General features: G+C 41.6%; 1 protein-coding gene across 6 annotated transcripts in view; it reads right to left on the bottom strand.

Annotated features, from left to right (window-relative positions):
• Positions 1–25,816, bottom strand: part of CDK6 (cyclin dependent kinase 6) — a 251,474-nt gene that overhangs the window by 66,817 nt on the left and 158,841 nt on the right. For all 6 annotated transcript variants that reach the window (XM_086397894.1, XM_086397898.1, XM_086397895.1 and 3 more), the window contains exon 5: positions 3,481–3,590. In XM_086397894.1, coding sequence (XP_086254020.1) covers positions 3,481–3,590 — 110 coding nt within the window. The remainder of the gene's footprint in view (positions 1–3,480; positions 3,591–25,816) is intronic.

The following is a 25,816-nucleotide window of genomic DNA, read 5'->3' as shown; positions in this document are numbered from 1 at the left end:
ATTTAAGAGAGTAGAAAAACTAAGTATAGTTATCTTAAGAGTATGGCAAAAATGATGAAGGTGTTAAAAGAGATGACACAATTTGGGAACTACTGCCATAGCAACAAGGAGGAAGCCAGAGGGAGGGGACACATGCCAGGATTCCCTGATGTAGGGTCAGCTAAGGCAATGAGAGTCTGCTTCCAGAAGGCATGGCCTGTGTGCTCTCAGCTGGACACCACAAACAGGTGGGTCTGCACTGAATCAGGAGTCAAGGTGGAAGCAGGTCAAGCCGGTGGCTGGACCCCAGAATTCAGCTGGCATGACTGAGAAGCCTGCACATTCAGATATCTGGGTGTTATCGCAGGAAATACCAAAACGTGAACCGAGCAGGAAGAGGGGTCAGATGCCATGGCTGTTTTCAAGGTCGCATCCAAACCGGCAGGAACTACCCAGGAGACAGAGCACCCGCCCCAGGAAGGGCGTGTATGGCAGGCCCAGATGGATTCATTGTCCTTCAGCCTTAAAGGCACATGGGTCTGGATTCTGATATGGCTTCCTGCTGCCTGCAATTATTTCTCCGTTTGCTCTCCCAGTATAAGGCTCCTAGAGAGGGGCTACTTTCTTCTGTGCACATCTGAAGAGCCAGGGGGTCTCTACCCAGCAGCTTGCTTTCCCAGAACTGTGAAGCAGACTGTTGCTGCTGACGTCAGAGGAGGCTCTCTTTATGCCTCCATCAGAGTCCCTTCTCAGATCCAGTGCTGGGTGAAGAGATGGGTACTCCTGTCTCCTGGACTGAACACAGAATGGATTTTCCCATAGAAGAAACTGTTGTTAAGCAGAAAATTTTCATAAATAACGTTTTGTATATGTTCCAGGTTGTTACAGGATTCTCTGCAAGCTAGTCTGGGAACCAGACTACCAACAATACCTCCACATCAGTGGCAAAATGAAAATATGGCTGTAAAAATGAAAAGTGGCTGTAAAATGAAAATGTGGGTAGCAATTGTCCCATAAGTGGTGGCTATCTACACTTAAAAATATAGCACATTCCTTACTAGAGAACATGTAACACTACATATCTTAAATTTCATCTTTCTTTTAACATCTTCCAGAAAAAGACTGGTTTTATCATCAATTATGGCTGGTATTCAAGTTTTATACTATTGAAAAATAACTGATCCCCCTCCTCTCATAACAAAAGAAGGACCCAATCTTAACATTTGAGGATAATTCTAGCTAGACACATCGGGGCTTCCCAGGTGGCTGGCGCTGGTGGTAAAAAATCTGCCTGACAGTACAAGAGACGTGGATTTGACCTCTGGGTCAAGAAGGTCCTCTGGAGTAGGAAATAGCTACCCGCTCCAGTATTTTTGCCTGGAAAATTGCAAGGACAGAGGAGCCTGGTGGGCTACAGTTCATAGGGTTGCCAGGGAGCTGGACGCAACTGAGCGACCGAGCACAGCACTAGATGTCAAAGTAATTCCAAACTCTAACCATCTCTCATCGGCACCAAATGGTTCATGGGATGAACTGAAATGACTGTCTTGACTCCCACACTGCAATATTGTCAGTAAATTATTCCTGATTCTGACCATAAGTGTTTAACCCAATATTTTCCACATTTGTTTGAAGAAAAGAACTACATGAGGCACTTTTAATTAAAGACAAGAATGCCAGGCCCTAGCCCAATAAGAAGTCAGAATTTCAAGAGAGAGGTCTGGTAGTCGTACATTTAAAGATTGCTATCCCCTGGTGAGACTTCCCTGGTGGCTCAGTATCCACCTGCCAAAGCAGGAGATATGGGTTTGATCCCTGGGTGTAGTAGAATCCCATAGAGAGAGGAATCATGGTGGGCTACAGTCGATGGAGCTGCAAAAGAGTCAGATGTGACTTAGTGACTAAACCACACCACCACTGATGAATCTCCACTCCAGTGGCTCCTACCCTGGATGGTGAGTTAGGATCACTTGGAGGGCTTGTGAAAACACAGACTGTTGAACCCCAGCCCAAGAGCTTCTGATCCAGTGGGTCTGGGGTGAGGCCCAAGAATTTGCATTTCCAAAAGGTCCCCCAAGTGCTGCTGGTGCTGCTGGTCCAAGAACCACACTTTCAGAGCCACTTATTTAGCCTATTTAGCAAACATTGCAGCTGAATGCGGTCTTTTTTTCCCCTTCCCTCCTTGGTAGAAAAACACCACCAGACTCACAAGACTTCCTTTGGAGTAATAGCCCTCGTTCTTTTTGTTTGATGTCAGACAAATAAATTTACCACTGCATCTCAGCTATCTCTTATTGTGAGAAATAAGAAGGTACGCATGAAAAGAGGTTTGGTCCTGTGACTGGCACACAATAGGCCTGCCTTAAACACCTGTGTACTTTGATATCCCTCTGTGAGCTATGCATGAATCTGCTGAGGTCTAGAAGCAGGTCCCCAGATTTGTTACAGGAACAAAATTTCCTTTGGTTAAAACAAACAAATGAGCAAGCAAACAAGGGCTGACTGCATTTCTTTCTTGTGAGCTATTGTGGAGTTACATTTTGAATATAACATGTCCAACTTGGGAGAATACTCAGCTTCCAAACTCACATTTTCCCATGGAAATAAAAACAGAAGACAAAGAGAGATTAGATTCTGATTAGCCTCTCTGTTTAATTTTAACCAGGCTGAGTTTAGTACCAAGGTGTGGGTTCTTTTCCTGGCAGATCTTTATTATATTGTTTTGGCTATTTCTTGTGATATGAAAATCACACACAGGAACCGCAGACTTTCAGAGTCAAAGGTGCCCTGGAGGCCGTCGAGCCCACCCACCCACTCTAGGAATACCGCTGTAAACATCTCAGTGTGTAGCGGCCTGTTCTCTTCTTCGATAGCCAGTGAGAACAAGCCCTGATCTGCTCTTCAGATAACGCTAATCATTAGATTTTTTTCACCTTCTAAGCAAAAATCTTTATTTCTGTAATTTTAATATCTCTGGTTCTAGTTCCACCCTCTATAGTGCCTGAGTCTGTCTAATCTCTCCTCCAATTGACAGCATTTAAAGTATTCTGAAATGGCTCAGATGTCTGTCTATTCCTTTTCTGTCTAAATATTCTGTTTTGTCAACCCATCATCAAAATTTCCACATACATAATATCCCTGGTCTTCCTCCTGTGGAAAAGGCCACCTTGAGGATATTTCTCACTAAAAAAAAATTCCATAACATGCTTCACATTTACCATGTCTTAGTATCACCAAGAGAAACAATAAATTGTTAAGAACAGTGGAGTGTTCTTTTCCAAACAGAGCTTCCAAGAGCCAGAAGCGACAACGACACCCTGTGACCCTGCAAGGACTGCGAAGGCAGTTTCTGGACAGACTTGGAAGTGAGAGCCGGAGGCATATGGATGTGGATACCATGATCCCACTTGAAAGAGAGATACTAGACTGCTACTTAAATTATCCAAGACCCCAAACATTTCTTTCCAAGGGAGACAGAGAGAAACAAAAAGTATTTCTTACTTTCTACGAAACATCTCTGCAAAGATGCAGCCAACGCTCCAGAGATCCACAGGGGTGGCGTAGCTGGACTGAAGCAGGACTTCCGGAGCTCGGTACCACAGCGTGACGACCTGCAAGGACAAGCGGATCCGAGCGTTACTGCGGGCGACGGCCGTCTGCTTCACGCCTCATTCTGAGCGGTTTCATGCCGAGACTCGGTGTGGAAAGAGCTCCTAAAATCTTACGGGGACACTGAGATTGGAGCAGTAAGTAACGTGGGCTCATGGCTGACAGGTCAGGAAATTACATCATCCCCACAACCTGGGTTCCCACCTCAGACTCTGGGTGTCTTACTAGGATGGCAAAATAACTGAATTTCAGAAAGCAAAAGCAAGGACTTTAAAAAACAAGCAAATGAACAAATCCTTACCTTAAAACTATGGTTTCTTTCTTAAGGGGCTTAAAAAAAAAAAAACAATACGTGGAAAACAGGTGATGGCAATGTGTTCAGCTCAATTCCCAGTTCAGCCATTTGGGGAAATTAGAAGATGACTCCAGGGGCTGTTGGATGGTGACCCTGAAGCCTGCAGAGCACCCAGGACAAGTCAAAACTACTCTTATCACGAGACTGTGGGGAATCAAAACAAAGCCCCCTTCAATGCCACTCTTGTCAGAAAACAAAACATGAAGAACCTGAGGGAGAACGTGCAACCCAACTGCTTACACCGCGTGGAGAACGCCGTCCAAAGGGAGGGACTCCTGCGTGGGAAGAGCCCTGCTTTAAACTGAGCAGTGTGATAACAGATAAACCAAGCACAACCAACTATTTCTGCAACATTGAAAGGCGAGGAAATCATATCACTCAGGTTCTAGATTTATAAGAGCAAATGGGGGTTTGAGTGCTTCTTTTTAGCAGAAATTCTATGGATGTCTGAATCGAAGATACATTCTTTCTTGTCAGGTAAGGAATTCAATACCGCATCTATTACATAGCATTTTACATTATTCAGATTCCTTCTATCATTACTCTGTTTTACCTAATTGCACTTTCACTGATGTCTATCTAGATTTCCTGAAGTTCTGTTTATCTGCGTTGATGCTATAGAACTTAATGCATCAGGACTGCAGTAGAAATTTTTTGGGGAAAAAAAAATGATTGCCATCAATTGCCTTCTTTCCTTATATACACACTCCTCTCATTAAAGACTGGAGTTTAATTCACCTTCCCTTCTATCTGAGGTGCCCTTAGTGACTTGCTTGACCAACAGAATATGGTGGAAGTGACATCTGAGACTACCTAAGCTCAGAGAAGGCAGTGGCACCCCACTCCCAGTACTCTTGCCTGGAAAATCCCATGGATGGAGCGGCCTGGTAGGCTGCAGTCCACGGGGTCTCGAAGAGTCAGACACGACTGAGCGACTTCACTTTCACTTTTCACTTTCACGCATTGGAGAAGGAAATGGCAACCCACTCCAGTGTTCTTGCCTGGAGAATCCCAGGGACGGGGGAGCCTGGTGGGCTGCCATCTCTGGGGTTGCACAGAGTCCGACACGACTGAAGTGACTTAGCAGCAAGCTAGGTTATAGGATTACCTGAGCCTTTCTGAATGTTTGCTCTGAAGATGCTTCCTTTTGGAAACCAGCTGCTGTGCAATGAGCAGCCCACAGAAATGTCCCAGCCGACAGCCTCATCTGAGCTCTCGGCTGAAAGACCATGTGAGTGAGCCATCTTGGACACTGCAGCCTGACCAGTCACCCCAACAGATGACTGTGGCTCCTGGCAGCATGACATGGAGCAGAAACCTGCCCACCTGAGTCCCACCAACTCACAGGATTCTGACTGATAATGAAACACATGGCCTAGTCACACGTGAGACCACATCACTGGCTTTCAACCCTGACTGTGCACCAGGATTGGGGCGTCTAGAAAAACACATGTGTCTGGGCCTTATCCTGCCCCTAACTTACTTAGATATCCATGGGTGGGGGCCCTGCAGTTCTTCTTCTTTTTTTTTTTCTCTTCCTCCTCCTTTTTTTTTTTCTTTTGGTTAAACTTCATTAGGTAACCCTAACCCTTGGCCAGGTTTGAGCAGCACTCAATTATACAAACGTATCTTCCAGCTCCTGCCTCCATGGTTTTTGATGACACTGTTCTAGTCTGACAAACTCTACTTTCTCCTCCACAGGTTGAAATTCTGCTTCTCCTACAAAGTTCAGCTTTGATATCATCACCTTTCCGGACCCACTGCCACCGAAAAATCATATCTTGTAATGGAGTTCTCGCAGAGTGGGACACAACTGAAGCGACTTAGCACATAATGTAGTTCATAATATGGGTCATTACTGGGGCCATGGATCTGCTTTCGCCCATCATTATGTCTATAATTGCCCATCATAGTACTGAGCATGTCGCAACTGTGTTTCAACAAATACCAAATTGATGATTTTAAGGCAATCATTCCTTAATAATAAGTGATAAGTGATAATAAGAAGATAAGTGGGAAAAATTCAATCCCCGAAGAGAAGGTACTTGCTACTTTTGTTAAGAAAAGTGATTCTGGGCTCCAGTGTCTAGTTACGTAATTTATTTCTGTATTACTAATATTTCTAGCTGGAGGAACACTTCCTTGTTTCTCTAACACACTGTGAACCAAGTTGCAGGGGCAAACGGACCTTAAACTCCAGTGGTTTACAGATATACACAGATATTGTGAGATTACAGATTTATCTTCTCACTTCAGTTTGAAATAGAGTCAAACGCATGAGATGAAAAGTTTAATCTGAATACAGCATTATTTAATGCTGTTTAAAGAGGCTGTGATTTCTGACTGATCACCCATTCTAAAACATTTTAGTATAACTATCTTCACTTCTGGTACTTTAACCAGTGATACTTATTATGATCATCAAATAAATGTTTAGACAGCTAAAATAATAAGAAAAATATTGATACATTTAAGAAGTTCCTTTTGTTTCCTTTTAAAATTTAGTTACCACACAAAATGGGTAATGCATTTTTATCAAAAGCTTTAAAAAATGTCTAACTTCCCTGGTGGTACAGTGGTTAAGATGCCACACTTCCAATGTAGGGGGTGCAGGTTCAAACCCTGGTCATAGAACTAAGATCTCACATGCTGGGAGGCCAAAAAAAAAAAAAAGTCTATTAATAATAACCATTTGGCCATTCTCTTTTATTCTATTAATGCTAGGTTAATAGATTTCCCAATATTGTACCACCCTTCTCTTCTTGGAATAAATCATTCCTAGTCATGGTTTATTATTCTTTTATTTGACTTGGATTCTATTTGCTACTATTTACTTAGGGCACTAACTTACACTGATGAATGAGACTAATCTACAGTTTTCTGTTTTGTGTGTAATTTTTCATGTTTGCTGTTAGGGATATATGCAAACTGTCCATCCTTTTCTATATTCTGGAATATTATAAACAGCATACGAGTAATCAGTTCCTTGATAGGACGCACTTGTAAAACCACCTGGATCTGGATCTTTCCAAGCAGTATGTTTTTAACAGTCTCATGACTTTCTTCTTGGTAATTAGTCTGTTCAGGTCTCAATGTTGTTTTGAGTTAATTTTGGTAACGATAAGGAATTTCCCTATGAAAATCCTTAGTCTAGATTTTAAAATATATTGGCTTAAATTTATACAATATTTCTTGCAATTATTTTCATCTCATTTATTTTTTTGGTTTTCTGAGAAAGGAAATCTAATTTTTTTCCTCTTTATATCAGTCAGGGTTATTGACAGTTTAGCTACATTATTAAAAAACTGACTTCAAAATGTCTTCTCATTTTGGGAGGCCTTACTGTTTTCTAATTTATTGACTTCTACTTTTATCTTTTTAAATCCTCCCTCCTAATTGCTTCCTAAAATTTATTTCTGAGTTGAAACTTGGATAATTTATTTTCACTTTTGATTAATGATAGAACATTTAGTTATATATTATTAAATAAACCTTCCTCATTTTTGTTCAGCTTTAAATAATACACAATTTATCTTTAATTTTCTCTTTAAGAATAAACCAGCATGAAGAATTATTTAGAAAAGAGTTTTAAAATTTCCATATTATCAGATATTTATGGTTAACTTTTAATTGCTGGATTATTTAATTGCTAGTGCTATTACATCACAGCCAGAGAATGCAACCTGTGGAATGTCTACCCTTTATGACTATGCATTTTACTGGCTTTTGTTTCATAGGATATAAGAAGAGTACTCTCTTTTAAGTGTAAAGTTCTTTATTAATTAGTTCGCCTCACACAGATCCTTACTTATATTCTTCTATACTGTGTCAAACTGAAAGATAATTGAGTCTGTGCTTTCCTTCCCCCAGAATCTCCTTGTCCTTCTAAGGGTTTCTGCCTTATACACACTGGCTTTATGTTTTAATATGTGAAATTAATTACAACAAAATATTATTCAGATAATAAAAATTTGGGTGACAGTAGACATAAAGCACAAAACAAACACACAAGTGCTTCTAAGTCAGCTACAAAACATAATGGAAAAGGACCGCATTCACACAGTAACAAAAAAATGTGAAACACCGAGGAATTGAAAAAAGCAAGATCTGTATTAAAAAAATGACACACTGTTATTGAAGAATATAAAATAAAAACTAAATAAATGGTGAGACAGACTATGACTAAGATGGGAAAAAGCCATATCATAAAGATAATTATCGTTCCTGCATTTAACACAAAAATGTAAGACAATCCAATGATGTGGGGGAGTAACTTAACTTTGATAGTTAGGTGCCTCTGGCGGAATAACACTTAAGAAGAGCTGAAAACAGTTTGAGAAATTAGGATGAGGGGGATTTGTTCTTTGTCACCAAAATACACTCTGAAGTGAAATGAAAGTCGCTCAGTTGGGTCCGACTCTTTGCAACCCCATGGACTATACACTCCATGGAATTCTCTAGGCCAGAATACTGGCGTGGGTTTCCAGTCCCTTCTCCAGGGGAATCTTCCCAACCCAGGGATCGAAGCCAGGTCTCCCGCATTACAGGTGGATTCTTTACCGTCTGAGCCACTAGGGAAGCAGGTACAGCAAATAAAACAGTAGGTGCTAACAGATTAAAAAATGAATAAAGTTCAGAAAGAGAATGAGATATTTATAAGGTGATATTTACAAGATATTTTATAAGATATTCTGATAGGCTGAGTTTCATTTTAGAGAGAGAGAGAGAGAGAATACACTTCAATAGGTGAAAGCAAGACAACTGGCCATTCATTTGGAAGAAAAATAAGTTTGATCCCTACTTTATACCATGTATAAGAAGAAAGAAACAGAGCTAGAAAAATGTTTTAGAAGAAAACGGAAGAGGATCTTGGGATGTGGAGGCCTTTCTCAGCATGATGGGTAATCTAGAAGCCTGAAATGAAAAGATTCACAGATCCAGCTATTTAAAACTGAAATCCTCTTCAGCAAACACTGTAAATAAATGCAAAGGGTGAATGACAACCTGGGAGAGAACATCTAAAACAAATTATATCAATAAGACAATACAAAAGAAAAATGGATAAAAAATATGAAAAAATTCAAAAGAAAAAACTAGAAAAGATACTCAATCTCATTGAAAGAAAGAAAAGAAAGAAAGGAAAAAGAATGAAAGAAAAGGGAGCAAGGAGAGAGAGGAAGGAAGGCTAACACAATAAGATAATACAACAATATACAATAAAGTAATACAATCAGAGAGCATCGTTTTTGCCTGATGGGCAGAAAGGACAGAATACCACTATTATAGAGCTGGCCATGGTATGGAAGGAAGGAAGGAAGGAACCCTGTATGTTTTAAATGGCAAACTCGCACAACCTCTTTAAAGGACAATCTGACAGTATCTATAAATATATAAATAAGACAGTATCTATCTACCTATGTCTCTGAACCAGAGTTCCATCTGTGGGAATTTATCCTATAGAAATACTCACACTAGTATACAAAGAGGTATTTGCAAGGATGTTTACTCCACAATAATTCCCAATAGGAGAATATTATTCAGTCATCAAGAAAGATGAGTTAGCTGTCATCGTGCCCATTCCTGTTCACATGAAAAGATATTCATGATACACTGTTAAGTGAACAGGTAAGTCTTGAAGCAGCGCAAAATTTTTTTCCATTTTTATTAAAGATTATGTGTGGGTGTAAATAGTCACTTATGCATACAAAAATGCCTGCCAGGATTCTATACACAGACACCTAGCTTTAAGAGGACAGCTGTCATGGAGACGTGGCAGTGCGGGAGGCGGAAAGTGGGAGAGAGAGGAGCGGCTGGATGGCAGTCTCAGAAGCACAAGGCCAGTCAGCTGCTGTTGGTAAGCACATTTTATAGCTGAGAAAACAATCAGAGAGGCTGGGTAATTTAGCCAGAGTCAGGGAGCTGCCACGTGGGATTCTCCTGGGCACTGATTTCAACCCCATACTTCCTCCTCAGCATCCAACCCAGCCCCCTTCTTTCAGCACTCCAAACACCCACACATCAGCAGGCAAACATACAGGTTGCAATTAAAGAACTGAAAGAAAAGGATTTTAAATTTTCTTTGAAATATTTTAACATGAACTTAAAAAAAAATCTCAAAAATGCAGCTATCCTTTGGGGTTAAGTGATTTCCTCTAAAAAAAGGTTAAAGAAAAAGGCTTCATTTTTGGTTTGAAACCACAACAGTGCTCTGCATGGTACAAATGTATTCACCAAATTCCCATTTGATAACTTCAGTGAAAGTTAAGATTTAAAAAACTCTCTATTATGTCTTAGAGATTTTTAATTGGGCTATGTTTAAATCATTGTAACAAGGTGAGAGGAATTAGATTCATTCACTGGGTTTATGTTTATAGTCTTTTTGAACCATCAACATTTATCTAAAGAGATATCTTTTTGGTTAATCCTTATAAAATTCAAATGCATGAATGTCAAAAAGTATGAACTATACATTTCTAGTTGATTCTCCAGGAAAATAACCCTAATGCTGTCCAGCTACTGCTAAGCCACTTCAGTTGTGTCCGACTCTGTGTGACTCCATAGATGGCAGCCCACCAGGCTCCCCCGTCCCTGGGCTTCTCCAGTCAAGAACACTGGAGTGAGTTGCCATTTCCTTCTCCAATGCATGAAAGTGAAAAGTGAAAGGGAAGTCGCTCAGTCACGTCCAACTCTTCGCGACCCCATGGACTGCAGCCCACCAGGCTCCTCCATCATGGGATTTTCCAGGCAAGAGTACCGGAGTGGGGTGCCATCGCCTTCTCTGATGCTATTCAGAACTTACATTTAAAATAATAAATGACTGGCTTTTGCAATAGATATAAATCTAACGATTATTCCCTATTTATGTAACATTAGCTCATGTATCAAGTAAGCTTCCTTAGTTTTAATTTGCAAATACATGTGGCCATTCCATTTTCTGACCCATAGTCCTTCAATCCTCACTGCTGCTGCTAAGTCATGTCAGTCATGTCCGACTCTGTGCAACCCCATAGACGGCAGCCCACCAGGCTCCCCCGTCCCTGGGATTCTCCAGGCAAGAACACTGGAGTGGGTTGCCATTTCCTTCTCCAATGCATGAAGGTGAAAAGTGAAAGTGAAGTCGCTCAGTTGTGTCTGATTCCTAGCGACCCCATGGACTGCAGCCCACCAGGCTCCTCTGTCCATGGGAGTTTCCAGGCAAGAGTACTGGCGTGGGTTGCCAGTGCCTGCTCCCAATCCTCACTTTAAGTCACTGTAATTTTAAAATATCTGAAATGATGACAACTTCTGTAATTTCATAGGATTTCAAATACATAACTTCCAAGCTTCTGAGAACAAATTGTAACAAATTTCCCTGACATTAAAGTATAAATTCTGTTTCCTAAGGAACTACTACAGTTCTGTACCTCTAAAAATTTCTGATGGAAGACTGCCTCACTTAAAACCAGTTTAAGTCACAGGAAAGCAGATTTACTAATTTTTAACAGAAAGTTTTATAAAGAATGAACAAAACATAAAAAAATCCGTTTTGTTCAAGGTTTTAATGCATGAAGTAACATAGAAAACTTTCAACAATATAATCAATTAATTTCTACCCACATATTCTCTCAGTTTAATAATTCTACAGTTAAAAGACATGCTGTGTAAACAATCAGTACAATGTATAAAGATCAACATTTAGAAATCTAAGACAAAGGTGGCTTCTAAGGGTAACAATGACGTTGTCTACTAAGCAAAGATAACAATAGGAACTATGGACAGAGTTTGGTGGTTGCAGCCAGCTGGAACCCAAGCAAATATGATGTTTATTACAATCACTACATGTATTAACAGCCTCTAGAGGTGCTGGATGGATTTGGCAATAGGAGGGGGAGCCAAAGACAAGGGGAGTTCAAGGATATTTACACAAGTGGATGTATCTGTTTAAACTGCTTTGATCTCTATTCACAATTTTGTGAAATAGTTCAGTACAGTATAAGATAAAGTAGAGCCAAGGCCAACTCTGACTCAAAATACATGTCAGAGTAAAGCATTCTTACTTAATATTAGATTTTGCAGTCTTTAATTCATGTACCCTTTCACCAAGATCCCGAAAACCTTAGCAGATATTCTCTGAGTCATCCTTAATCTATGGCTACGTGCTTAAAGAGCACTGAAGCACAGTAAGTACATCGTGCTGGGCCAGCTTCCCTTTGCCTCTCTGCACGGGGGCCCCATTCTTGGGAGGTGGACCTGTGTCGATCATTTGCCTTCAGCTTCTTATTGGGTTTGGCCAATGGGAAGCCAAGGCAGGAGTTCAGAGAGAAGGAGAACAGTGAAGCTGAGTTTTTAACCCCTTGATTTCCTCCCAGCAAGGTGGTCCAGAGCTGGCAGGGCTGTCACCACAAAGTCAATGTCCTTCCCAGGCAGCCCACTCCACCCAACTCCAGTTAACTGCTCCCCATCACCCTTCAAGCCTGGGAATGAATGGTAACAGCTTGATGCAAGTGAGACTCAAGTTCATACCATCCGCTGGGCTTCCCCTAAACCCACTTCTTTGTCAATCTTCTCTCTGTAAACAAACCTTCCTTGAATTGTCTTATTTTGGGTCTGCCATCTATTTCCTGCTGGGACCTGACTAATGCATCCAGTTTGCTGATGAAGAAACTACGGTGGGTGCTGACTTTTTCTCAGCTTTCTTATCCGTCATAGAGGACATTTAGACTGGATGACTTGTACAGGGACCTCTGTTAGCATTCTAAGAGGTCTTAAATGATGTAGCAATGGTAATGACTTAAAAAATCCATATACTGTATAGAACCAATACATCCTTGCCTGCTCTTTGCTTTAGTAAGTACTTGTCAGGGGGAACAGTGTGGTGATTCTTCTGGGGCCAATTTCAGTAAGTCTCAAATGTAAACTTCTGTAGCGATTTCTGAGAAATAAGGATAAAATCCTTAGAATAACTCAGGATTTTTATACTGTCCAAGTGAAGGCTTTCTAAGTTGTTCTCTAAGCCGTTTATTTTCTTCACACCAGTATAAAACCTTCTGTTGTGAAGTTGTTGTTTAGTCGCTAAGTCGGGTCCGACTCTTTGTGACCCCATGGACTGTAGCCCATCAGGCTCCTCTGTCCATGGAATTCTCCAAGCAAGAATACTGAAGTGGGCTGCCATGCCCTTCTCCAGGGAATTTTCCCAACAAAGGGACTGAACCCATGTCTCCTGCACTGGCAGGTGCGTTCTTTACCACTGAGTCTCCAGAGAAGCCCATACAACTCTCTAGTATGTCTGTTTCTTCCCTCCAGAAGACATCCATGCTTTTGCAAAGTGAACATCAAAATTAGTGGTAATTTCACTGACTTTTCCTAAAGGGTCTCAAAATTCAGTTCTTTAAAATCATACAATTAAGAGACTATAAACCATCAGAATTTTAATTCTTTCTGGCCCAGTCTTGTCATTATAAGGCCAATTAAATGGAAAGCATTAAAAGAGGACAATGCCAATAAAAGTTAACATACAAAGTACTTTCAACAAATAATAATAACAGAATCATCTCAACTAGACACATTTATAACCTAAGGGCCAGAAAAAGATGTTCTGGTGTATGACAAAAAAATGGCCGAAGTCTACACAAAAATGTCTTCAGATTTTGGGAGTTGAGCCAACGACAATCATGGCCTCTGCTGTGCATCTGCTACCCGCAGGAAGGCTGCCTATCTTTCCAGAACCCCAGCTGTCCAGACTCACTGGGGACCAGCCAGTGGGGACCACCTCTGGCTCCCGTGTAGATGTACTGGCTTCCAACTACCTGGTCACTGCTTCTGTGGTTCTCTCTGTGGCATATTCTTTCCTTGAGTCTCTGCTGGTCTGAATGTTCACAGATCACTTCCTCCAGGAAGCCTTTCCTGATCTCTTAGCTGGGGGTGGTTGCTCTCCCCTGAGTTTGCATTGCACCGTCATAGCTCCTATTTTCCATTAGAGTCATTCCATTCATCGGCCACAGTGTACACAGAGTGTCAATGCATGGAAGGTGCTCACTTACTATCTGATGACTGGACACATGAAAGAACCACAGGCAACTAACTCCTGGGGTCAGCGCTGATGGTAGAGAGAGGCAGTCCTCTACCCTGGAGAATACAGGGCCAACAATGTCTAAAATAACTGAGGACCTCTGAGTAATTCTGCATTTTTATTTATTAAATTAAAAAAAATTTTTTTGGCTGCATCATGCAGCATGTGGGATCTTAGTTACCTGATCAGGGATCAAACCTGCATTCCATCCCCCACCCCCCCGCCCCCCTGCATCAGATACATGCAGTCGTAACCATGGGGAAGCCCCACTAACCGTGTATTTTTAAAAAAGGAACTGTATCTGTGGAGGGAGGTGGGCTGAACCTCATTTGATTCTGAGAATGTGTCCGAAAACTCAAAGCACAATGGCACAGGGCAAAGAGCTGAGCCCAAGGTGAAGGGACTCTTTGGAGAAGAGGCACTCTGTAGATAGAGACCTGTGTCCTGTGTCCGAGGGGGACAGTGACCCACTGAAGGATGAATGAAGGGGAGTTCAAGGATCTGGGCTCTGACCTTTCATGATATCAGTGAAAGTGAAGTTGCTCAGTCGTGTCCGACTCTTTTCGACCCCATAGTCTGTACCCTACCATGCTCCTCTGTCCATGGGATTTTCTAGACTAGAGTACTGGAGTAGGGTGCCATTTCCTGGGCACTGACCATCTCTTTCTAAGCCTTATGCCTTTCTCCCATTTTGCTCATGTCTAAGCAAATTTACTTTATAAAGGTATTATTCTAGACATCAAGTCTTTAAAGGTGCAAGTGAACTTCAGTTTATCATTGAGTGTGCACTCTAGGAGAGCTACCCTGTTATCCTAGACAGGGTGGGTCACAACCAGAAGAGCAGCAAGTCAAATTAGCTGGCTGAAGGAGAACTTGGGGTGGGGTCCCAGGGACTTTCCAGTAACCCCTTGGCCACCTCTTTCCCAATCAGTCCCTTAAACAATTGTTTTCTGGACAGGGAAACTTGGCGTGCTGCAGTCCACGGGATCACAGTCAGACACGACTGAGCAACAACAAGGATATTCTTGAGCAACTGCTTTCCTAATGTGCTGCACAACTCCTGGGAAGCATCATAATGGATGACCCTCAAGTCCACATGGTATCCAGAATTCTGATGTGCACGTCCAGCTGTCTCCTGGACATCACCACTTGGTGCTCCCATGTTAAGTCACTTCAGCCGTGTCCAACTCTTTGCGACCCCATGGACTGTAGCTTGCCAAGCTCCTCTGTCCGTGGGATTCTCCAGGCAAGAATACTGGAGTGGGTTGCTGTGGCCCGCTCCAGGGGATCTTCGCAACCCAGGGATCAAACCGGCCTCCCTTAAGTCTCCTGCATTGGCAGGTGGGTTCTTTACCCCTAGCGCCACCTGGGAAGCCCTGGTACTCCCATAGGTACTTCAATTCCAAAATGCACACACTGTCTTTCCTCTTAGATTCCCTCTCTCTGCAAGTCAAGTCACCAGCTGCCCAGGTTCCTTCCCACACAACCCCATTCTCAATCAAGTCACCAGACCCTGACAGTCCCCCCATTAACTGCTACAGGTCACAGCAGCTTCCTCAGGGGTCTTCTTTCACTAGATTTTCTCCCACTCTGGCTCTTCTTCTGTATCTACAGCTGTGCTCACTCCATTCCTCCTTAAAATCCTTCCACCGTTCTTGAGAGCTTTCAGGGTCAAGTTCAAGTTCAACTCATGATCTGGCTCCCACCCTCTCTCTGGCTTTATCGCCTGCTCCTCCTTCATGGGAAAGCGTCCTCCACCCGTTCAGAGGCTTTATGGTTGTACAAACATACGTGCTATGTCATGCGTGCCTCGTGGCCTTCTCATAGATTGAAATCCTTTCTCTGGAAAGTTCTCTCTCTCATGACTCCACTCTTAATTCCTGTGAGTCTTGCCCTGCCTGATCCTGCCCAGTTACATGGAAATGCAGCGCTTATCACACTGTATTCCATTCACCATGTACTCACTGCCTGTGCTGTGTTTAGTCACTCAGTCATGTCAGACTCTGCGACCCCAGGGACTGTAGCCGACCAGGCTTCCTGTCCGTGCGGATTCTCCAGGCAAGAATACAGGAGTGGGTGGCCATGCCCTCCTCCAGGGGATCTTCCCAACCCAGGGATCGAACCCAGGTCTCCCATACTGCAGGCGAATTCTTTACCATCTGAGGGTAGAGGCTGTTCCTAAGTGGACTTTTCATCCTCAGGAGCTGACAAAGCATTGTGCATATGAGGTTTTGTTTTTTTTTTTTAAATGTATGTTCCACTTGTCTGGTGCTTCTGATTTAAATGTATTTCCCCCTTCAACCTACCCCCACACCAACAGGAATGCTAAGACAACTACTCTCTTTCTTTCATTCACTCATTTTTTTTGGGGAAAAAATGTTTTTTTCCTATTTGACTTTTCAAATATGAAAAATAGTATGTACTGTATATTTAAAGCATAAAGAATAATAAACTAAAAACCTAAGGAAGTACCAAAAAAAAAAATGTATGTTTCAAAAATGCAAGGGCAGCCAGAAGACAGCAGAATGAATGCAGGGTTCCAGGGTTAGTAGGGATACCTAGGGCAGACGAAGGGGTTTCTAATATAGTAGAAATTTATAGGGCTTTCCTGGTGGCCCACTAGCAAACAATCCTCCTGCCAATGCAGGAGACGCAGGTTTGATCCCTGATCCGGGGAGATCCCACATGCGGAGAAGCAACTTAGCCCGTGGGCCGCAACTGTTGAGCCTGTGCTCCAGAGCCCACAAACAGCAACTGCTGAGTCTACAAGCTGCAGCTACTGAAGCCCGAGCACCCTAGAGGAGCCCGTGCTCTGCAGTAAGAGACGCCGAGCACCACAGCCAGAGAGTGGCCCTGCCTGCCACAACCAGAGAAAGCCTGCATAAAGCAAAGACCCAGCACAGTCAAAAATAAATAAATAAACTTATTTAAAAAAAAAAAAAAAAAGAATTACTGTGGTCATGTCCCCATGCCCACAACAAGGCATCCTTAGAGTCCACCAACATTATCTCTAATCAACAGATGACTTTTTAATAAAGTGTGAGGACCATTTTATTTTTGGAAAATGAAGTTTTAACATGCCTGAAGGGCCCATGTTTTCCTTCAGGCCGTATTGTTTAAATTTCATCCTGAACTTGTGAAACTTAAAATAGTTACTACTCGCTAAATGTCTTATTATGTTTCAAGCAACAAACGCACTCTCTTTTTAGAAGTACAGTATAGTGTAGTTTTGATTTTGACACTGAACAATCACACACTTGATCTCTCTCTGCCTTCACCATAGAAACCAAGCAAATATTTGTAGACATTCCTTCAACCTTCACAGATAAGTAGAAACGAAAATTATTCTGCACACAGGATATGGCAGGCTGTAGAGCTCATCGTTTCCTTTTAAAGGTTGTTTTAACACTTAAGAAAATCTATATGCTTTGGGAAGCCTCATCACCACTCAGACCTGGAAGTAAATTTACAAACTGACTTTTTATGATGAAAACAGCTGCATGTCTCTTTAAGTCCACGCCTCTTCCTCCTTGGTGACTATGTTCATCCTTAATACGGGCTGCATGTAAAACTATCATGTGAACACTTGTAGGTTATTTGGTCAGTGCAAGTGACGGAAATGGATGCACAGTTTGAGGACCTAAGTTTAGGCTCAAACATTCTTCAACATCTTAAAATCTGTGGGCTCTCCTTTCCTTAAATGGGAAGGGTGTGCAGTTTCTGAGCTGGAAGGAACTATCAAGGTACAGCCCATTCTGAAAAAACCACTCTCCCCGAAGTTCGTAAGCACACACCTTCATCTAGAAGGTTCACAGAGATGCATGCTAGCTAACTAGTCGGGGCAACCGGCAATAAACGTAAGGTCTCCAGAGGACTCCAGAGTTCCCACTAATGTGCTTTCGCTATTAAAGGCAAGAACTAAAGAAAACATGCTCCCAGAGATTAGGATGTTTCATGCCGTTCGTTTAGCAAGATTAAAACTGCAAACAAAAAAGGAGAAGGCCACAGTGCAGAGGACTTAGAGTGCACCATTAGGAATTCTGGTTAGAAGGAAGGAAGTATGCTCTGACAAGAAGAACTGTTGAATAGCAGATGGATTATTGTGGGATCTTGTGTTATTTTGTGATCTCTTCTCCTAAAAGCTTTCACTTGTATCCCATCTGGGGGGTAAAGAAGCAGGTTAGGGAAGGAGGGAACGAAAACATTTGCAGAGCACAGAAGATGTAAAGTCCTGTGCCAGATGGACCTCACCTGTCTGCGTGGAGCATCTGCAGGTTAGTGGTATGAAGTCAGTATCCATGACTCTATCTCTAAAGATAAGGAAGCTGAGACTTCAGAAATTAAGCAACTTGTCCAAGACCCAATCAACTAGTAAATGGTACAAGCAAGATTTGAAACAAGGTTTATCTGATTCAGGTTGACTCTCCTCAGTGTAGAGACTTTTCTTTGTTGGCTTTTTGGTCTTATGCCTTATTATGACTATAAATGTCTGTATTTGTAAAACAATCATTTCTGGGAATTCCTGGGTGGTCCAGTGGTTAGGACATGGTGCCTTCTACTGCCATGGGCCAACTTCATCCTTGGTCAGGGAACTAAGATCCAGGAAGCCACGCTGGACAGCCAGAAACAAAAGCAATAAGCACAAAAGCAAAACAAAACACCCCCTCCCCAAACAATCATCTCCATAACAATGTGAGTTAACAGGAAAGCTGACTAGAACAAAAGGCATCCCCCCATCATGGACCCCCCCTCCCCAGGTTCATGATATCCCAAGAACAAAAGAAATGTTTCCCATCCTCCTGTCCCTCCCCCTACCCAGGGAAATGCTGTCCCAAAGGATTTCACAGTTGGGGGTTCAGGATCGTGGATGGAGGGTCGGGAAGGTGTCCCTACCCACAATGCTCTGGTGCGGTGTGATCATCAAAGGCAAGTTCGCTATGTCCTCCCAGAACATTCCTTCTCTGGGGACCACAGCAAAAGACCTTCCCCTGAAACTTGTTCTCCTTCTGCATTCCCTGTCTCTGCAAATGAAACCCCCATCTAACCAGTTCCCCAAGCTATACTCTGTGGCAGACTCACCCTCATCCATTTATGCTGACACAGCTAACAGGGTGCCTTCTTAACTTGATAACACAGCGAAATGCACAGAGCGCTAGGGCTGTGGAAACCAGAGAATGGAAAATACAGTTTGGACAGCCTGGATACTACCACCCACTGTTTCATTCACATCCCTGGGCATACAATATTTTCAGATTTGAAGGTTCAGTGTAACTATATGGACATAACATTGTTCTGGATTTTATGGTCTGATTTCCAAATTATTAAAAAAGAGCAAAGACGGATGGGTAACATGTGCCCTTTATTTTCCCTTTCTTTCCTATGCTTAAAGAATTTTTAGTATCTTTGTATCTTCTCTGCGAGGAGGGGAAGGAAAGGATTACCAAAAGGGAGGATAGTTCTGCTCTTTAAACACTTATAAAATACAGAATTTATTTGCTCTTGATGAGCTGCAAGGCTTCTCTTAAAATTGTCTCAGTTTCTAGGAGAAACCACACTAATACCAAGGACTCACCAGTATTTCTAGGTACATCCGCCATCAGGAGAGAGAGACATATGTGAACATAAAAACCAGCGGAAGGCTTCTCACCTATGCTCAGGAGCTCAGGCTGCACATGTGTTCGGGGCAGTGTGGTTGCTGCATGCAAAGACGACTTGAAAGGAAAAGTAACTCTCCAGTCTGGGTATAACTTGGCTTTTACCTCAGAGCTAATTCAAAGAAAGATGACTTTTCCATTTATAAACATTTCAAAGAATGTTGCTGCTTTCTAGAAATCTGTGGCAGGTAAGCTTCTTTTATCCTTGAAACTGTCAGGGCTTTGATAAATGGCCTAAGAAGTGATAACAGTGATATCTAAGGAAACACGCAGATTACATAAAAACTTTAATTATTCTTTAGCCATTGAAAGGTAATCTTAAACCACCATTTTAGCCGCTTAATATATTGAGGACCCTGATATACGGCAAAAAGAAAAGCAGGGCCATAAATTTCAGAGTTTTATTGAGATATATCAATTGCTTCTACGTTTCGGTTTATAGTTTACGGGCTGATGTTCCACGTCGGTGTCATCCCTTGGCATCTAATTAAAGCTAGAACAACATATACTAGATTTATGTAAGATGAATATGCTGTATATATGGACTCTAGAAAGATGGTTCTGATGGACCTGCTGGAAGGGCAGCAATGGAGACGCAGCCACAGAGGAGACTCGTGGACACAGAGGAGGAGGGAGAGGGTGGGACAGACTGAGAGAGCAGCCTGGAGATACACACTGTATCACGTGTGAAATGGACAGCCGGTGGGAATTTGCTGTATGACTCAGGGAGCTCAAATCAGCCTCTGTGACAACCTACATGGGTGGGATGGCGTGGGAGATGGGAGGGAGGTTCAAGAGGGAGGGGGCAGATGTATACCTATGGCTGATTCACGTTGATGTACAGCAGAAACTATAACACAGTACTGTAACGCAATTATCCCCCAAATAAAAATAAATGAATTAAAAAAAGAAATATATGCTGGTTTTCCAAAGGTTGTTAATGGGTGAAGTTTCTGTGCAAAAAAAGAGGGTAAGATATAAACTCAAGGAAGAAACAAAGTTGATAGCTAAAAGGTAGAGTGTGTCTTTGATATAATTCAATTTGTTTTATGTTGAAATGTATTTGTCTTCCCCAGAAAGCCTCAGAATAATTTCTATAATAAAGTTAATTTCATTAAAATTAAAAAAAAAAAAAAAGATGCCTTTGGTAAAGCCTTCCAGAACATTCTGAGAGGCTACTAGCTCTATATCCCACACCTCTTATAGCCCCAGCTGAGGTGTGATATGACCACAAGAAACTGTTTGCATCTCCATCATCCCAACAAGACTCACTGGCAGCATTAGACCTTAATTACCTTTGGATCTCCAAAGCCTGGCCCAGTGTCTGGCATACACCAGGCATTCAATGACTGTGTTACATGTGAGACCAAGAGAGAGGTTCTTGAAAATTTTTTCCCAAACTACAAAAACAAGATAAGACCAGGGGGAAAAAAAAATAATACATCTGCTTTAGATTATTCTGAAGATACAAAAGGTGTTTCACATTCATAAATAAGGAAGCAGAATCACATTTATACATTGTACCTTAGAGGAAATTTCTTGTAAAGAGCAAATAAGCTTTAGCCATCTATTGCCAGCTCTCTCTTTCTCTCTGTCCCCCTAACCCTTACATATGTACACACCTAGGTAACCACCACTCAGATGGAGATACAGAACATTTACCTCTCCATGGAAAGTGCTCTCTGTCTCTTTCTTAGTCAATACCATTCTATCATCATGGATGAGTACTGCTGGGTCTTCTTGCACTTCATATAAAAGGAATCATGCGGTTTGTGTGTCTGGCTTTTTTCTTTTTTTACTCAACTTAATATGTAAGTTGTTTTATTAACAACTTGCTGACAATATCAGTAGTTTGTTCCCTGTCCTTGCTGTGTAGTATTCCATTGTGTTGACATGCCAGAATGTATTTAGCCATTTTTTTTTTCTTTTGATGGGTGTTTTAGTTCTTGGTTATAGTGATTAACACACATGGTGAATGAACATTCTGTTATGAGCATTTTTGTGCATGTCTCTTATTGGACATAGGCATTCATTTCTCTTGAACACATGTATATATCTACTTGTCTGTCTATCTACTGAGAGAGGGAAGGCATATGGTCAGCAAATACTACAAAACTGTTTTTCCAAGTATAGCTGAACCATCTTATACTCCCACTAGGAATGCATCAGAGTTCCAGTGTCTCCACTTTTTTGCCACCATTTGATGTTCCCAACCAGTCAAGTTAGCCTGTAGTGGAGCCTCTTACACTTTGATAAATTTGTAAGAACATAAATTTCCAAAACATTATAATATAGTCTGTATTTACTAAAGCCCTAACTTGAGTCTTTGAAATGGCAGAATCAATAATAATAACTATCATTTGTGTGGCTCAATAGATTAAAAACGGTTTTTCACTTTTGCTCTTGAAAACCATTAAAAATGGTTTTCAGCAAATTTCTAACTCTTTAAGCATCTGCTTGTCCTTCTCTGGAGGCATATAACTATTTATGCAAAGTTCTTAGATACTGTGGGTACTGAGTAGGGAAACTACACAGAGAAGTAGTTTGCAATGTCTCTGCCAAGATTCTAAGTTAAAATATTAATAACGTAGAAGCTGTAGAAGTTGGTGGAGGTGGTTTTTACTAGATTTCCTCTATGAACAAAATGCTGAAACATCATTATAAAGTCCAGAGTCGTACCTGTCAGTACATGGTCCTGTAGCCTAGTCAAGAGGCAAACGCTCGGCTACTGGCCCCTGCTGCCACACTTCCCTCTGAAGAGGTCATGTAGCCACTTTTCCTTCTGTGGTGAGCCTGTGTTCACATTCACTCTGGCGTGAAATTTAAACACGGGGAACCATGACAACTACTCTGGGGGCGCGGGGTGCACTGCAGGACAATAATCAGTATACATGTGGTACCATTTTCCTTTGTTTAGAAACCTGAACAACTGGAAAAATTATTTTCTTCATTTGCTAGATAAACATTTGCAGAGTGCTACTGGATGGCGGGCACTCCGTGATGGTGAATGCACCTCAGTTCCTGCACTTACAGGGCTTTAGCTTCTGACTGATTTCAAAAGTGCAGTGAGAAGCACAGGAAGGAATACTGTGACTCAGGCCAGAAAGACACACACAGCATCTGGGGGACTTTACATTCGGCTTCAAAAACAGGCTAAAGCCATTCCATCAATATTTCCTATCAACTAAAACATTTCCAGTAAGAGATGAATATTGACAGTATCTTGGAGAAAATGAGGAAGGAACCTATTTGGTTATACTGTTAAGTCCTGACTGTCTATACTCCTGTTTCCCAAAGGGAATTTAGAAGACAATAATGCCAAAATATGTTTCATCAAAAAGATCCTGCATGCCACAACAAGGAGTGGAGATCCCGTGCCATGACTAAGACCTGACATAGACAAATAAAGAAATACATAAAAATATTTTAAAAAACAGCTCTAAATAAAACAAATTTGGGAATATGCTGAATCCACTCTCCTGAAATTCACATTTTTAACCCTGGAATATTAGAGGATCTGAGAAGCTTTACATTTAAAAAGGAAATCTATTTAATTCAACATTTACTAAGTATTACTGAAATGTGCCTCGCCCCCTCCCCGCCCACACATATAATACCTCTCACTATCCTATACAATTAGAGGTCCTTGGAAAATGCTTTGAAAGCAATGGTCCAAGACAACATCCGGTGTTAGGAGCACAAACAACCCAAAATAAGTGTGGAACGTATGCTGCACGCAACTTAGCCTTCTTAACTAATGCCATCTTGAAAAAATTAGAGCTGGTGTAGCTTGCTTTAAGCAAGCAATGTAAATGACAAGCTGGTTTTGCATTGAAAATGAAGGTATAAAAAGAAAATATAAGTTGCAAAAAGATCGTTCAGGGCTCTGGTATAACCATCATAGCACTGACCGCTACTATATAATATACAAGCGGAGACGGTGGGGCGGTCTTGCTACGTCTGTATTAACTATACTAACTATATTCTGTAGTACACACGTGCTCACATTTAGAAAGCGGGTATTTCAAATAAGTTATTTACCTTCAATTACCTTTTTATGGTAAAAGTAGAATGGAGAAAACAGTTCTGGTTAATTAAACTTTCTGGCTCTTGGACACCATTTGGGAAGAAGCTTTTAGTTGTGTAATATGTTGAAGTTCACCAACAGGGTCTGAGACTCTAAAGACAAATAACAGACAGTGCCTGTTCTGGAGGGCTTCACAGTCTAGCAAGGCAAATATAAAAAGAAATACTGTATTACAGTGTGGCTGGAACTACAGTAAGAACTACGTGGAACTACATGGAGAAAGCTCTATGGAAACACCAATGACTTCATCAAAAAGAATCAGTGATTTATTACTCCTGCATTAAAGCATGCACAATCTGTATACAATAAAAATACAGCTGCAATCAAGAAATTGATAAATATTTATTAAGCATCTATTATATTATATACTATAAATATGCATGCCAGACTTAACTTAAGTGTCAAATTACTACAAGTCTCATAGAATTTCATATTGTTCTCAAAAGAAATATAAAAAATCCTCTCAGATTCCTGGGCGATTTTATATCCAGAATTTGAGGGAGTCAAACAAAAGTAGAAGTTTACACTTTGGAGAAAGTCTAAGGCAAAGAACACCACAGGCAAGCAACCCCTGGGATCTGTCATCAGAAATATACTTATCACATGCGTTCATTCATTTCATAGTTAAAACCAGCAGAGGGAGTAAACCTCTTCAAAGGAAAACCTCAAGTATATACAAAGAAATAGAAGACCTGAGAGGTAAAGAAAGCCTTTGACATTTTTAAAGTTTCTGAAATGTAATACAAGAGAACAATAAGCCGTCACTGAAAAAACTGAGGGATGTCAAACTCTTGCTCCCATGAGACTTATGGGACTGAAAGTCTGAACCATCCCATCTGAAAGCCTTGGCGATAGGAAACACATTTTGCAGCAAAATCGAACTCATCGACACTAACAGGAAGGACCTTCAGCAGTGCATTTGCCAATGAGTCAGAGGTAAATGTGTGCTGAGTCTCACTCCCAAGATAAGTCTATATAAACCAACCAACCAAGGCAGTACCGTTCTGCCTCAATTGCCAAGACTGAGAAGCTGCTACTTGTGAAGAGAATGGAAGCTTACCTTGAGATACCTGAATCCTTTGTGACTGTTACAATAAATTCATTTTTTCATGGAGCTATACAAGGCATTCCATGATTTTTTCTCATGGGGAGTATTGTGAGAAAAAGTGTCTATTAATGAAAACCAGGCATTTTTATGCGCTGGTACCTCCATGATATTTTTTGTCCTTGCTCTTTACAGGGTACCTCATTGATTGGAACTTTTATCACACTTACTATATTACACCAGACTATAAACCTCTCAAGCATAATCTTTCTCTTAATACTGCATACCCCCACCACTCAGCACTTAATTTCTTACACAGAGGTCATGGACCAACAGGGTCTGATGAGAACGACTTAGGAGTTTTGAAAATAATAAGAGCAATCTGTTTTGCTCAGTCCCAAACTTTTTGTTGTTGTTGTTACAGGATATATTTTCTCTGTTCTGTTGCTTGCATGAGAACCTAAAACATACAGAGATAGGTGACATCTGTTTTTCTTACCTAGGTTACTGAACAGAGTCACACAGAGAGAGACAAGGGGAGCCTAGGCTTAAGACCGGGAAGGCACGCAGTCAGAGGAGGCACCCTGATGTTCCAGGTTTCCTGATCAGCACTGCACCCTATTCTATCTGTCCAGTCTCACATGCCCCCAAGTTTTCAAAAGGCCTACTAGCCAGTAGCAAAGGTCACTGATGTGTTCCGTAATAGCACTCTCTTTTTTCTCGAGCAGCTTTGCCAGAAGTAACTTCCCTGGTGGCTCAGATGGTAAAGAATCTGCCTGCACTGCAGGAGACCCAGGTTCAACCCCTGGGTCAGGCTGAATCCCCTGGAGGAGGCCATGGCAGCCCACTCCAGTATTCTGACCTGAAGGATCCCATGGACAGAGGAGCCTGGGGGGCTACAGTCCATGGGGTCACAAAGAGTTGGACATGACTGAGTGACTAACACACACTTCTCTTTGCCAGAAGATTGTCTTTGCTATTAGTCTTTAGGAAGGACCAACTCTGGTTTCTTTTTCCATTTTACACTTTTTTCCCCCTA

The sequence above is a fragment of the Bos grunniens genome, chromosome 4, assembly GCF_055505025.1.
Source record: "Bos grunniens cultivar Pamir isolate PY7600 chromosome 4, Bosgru_T2T1.0, whole genome shotgun sequence".
Taxonomy (NCBI): Eukaryota; Metazoa; Chordata; class Mammalia; order Artiodactyla; family Bovidae; genus Bos; species Bos grunniens.
The sequence above is the reverse complement of the archived record's forward strand: the minus strand, read 5'-3'. Positions and strand labels throughout refer to the sequence as shown.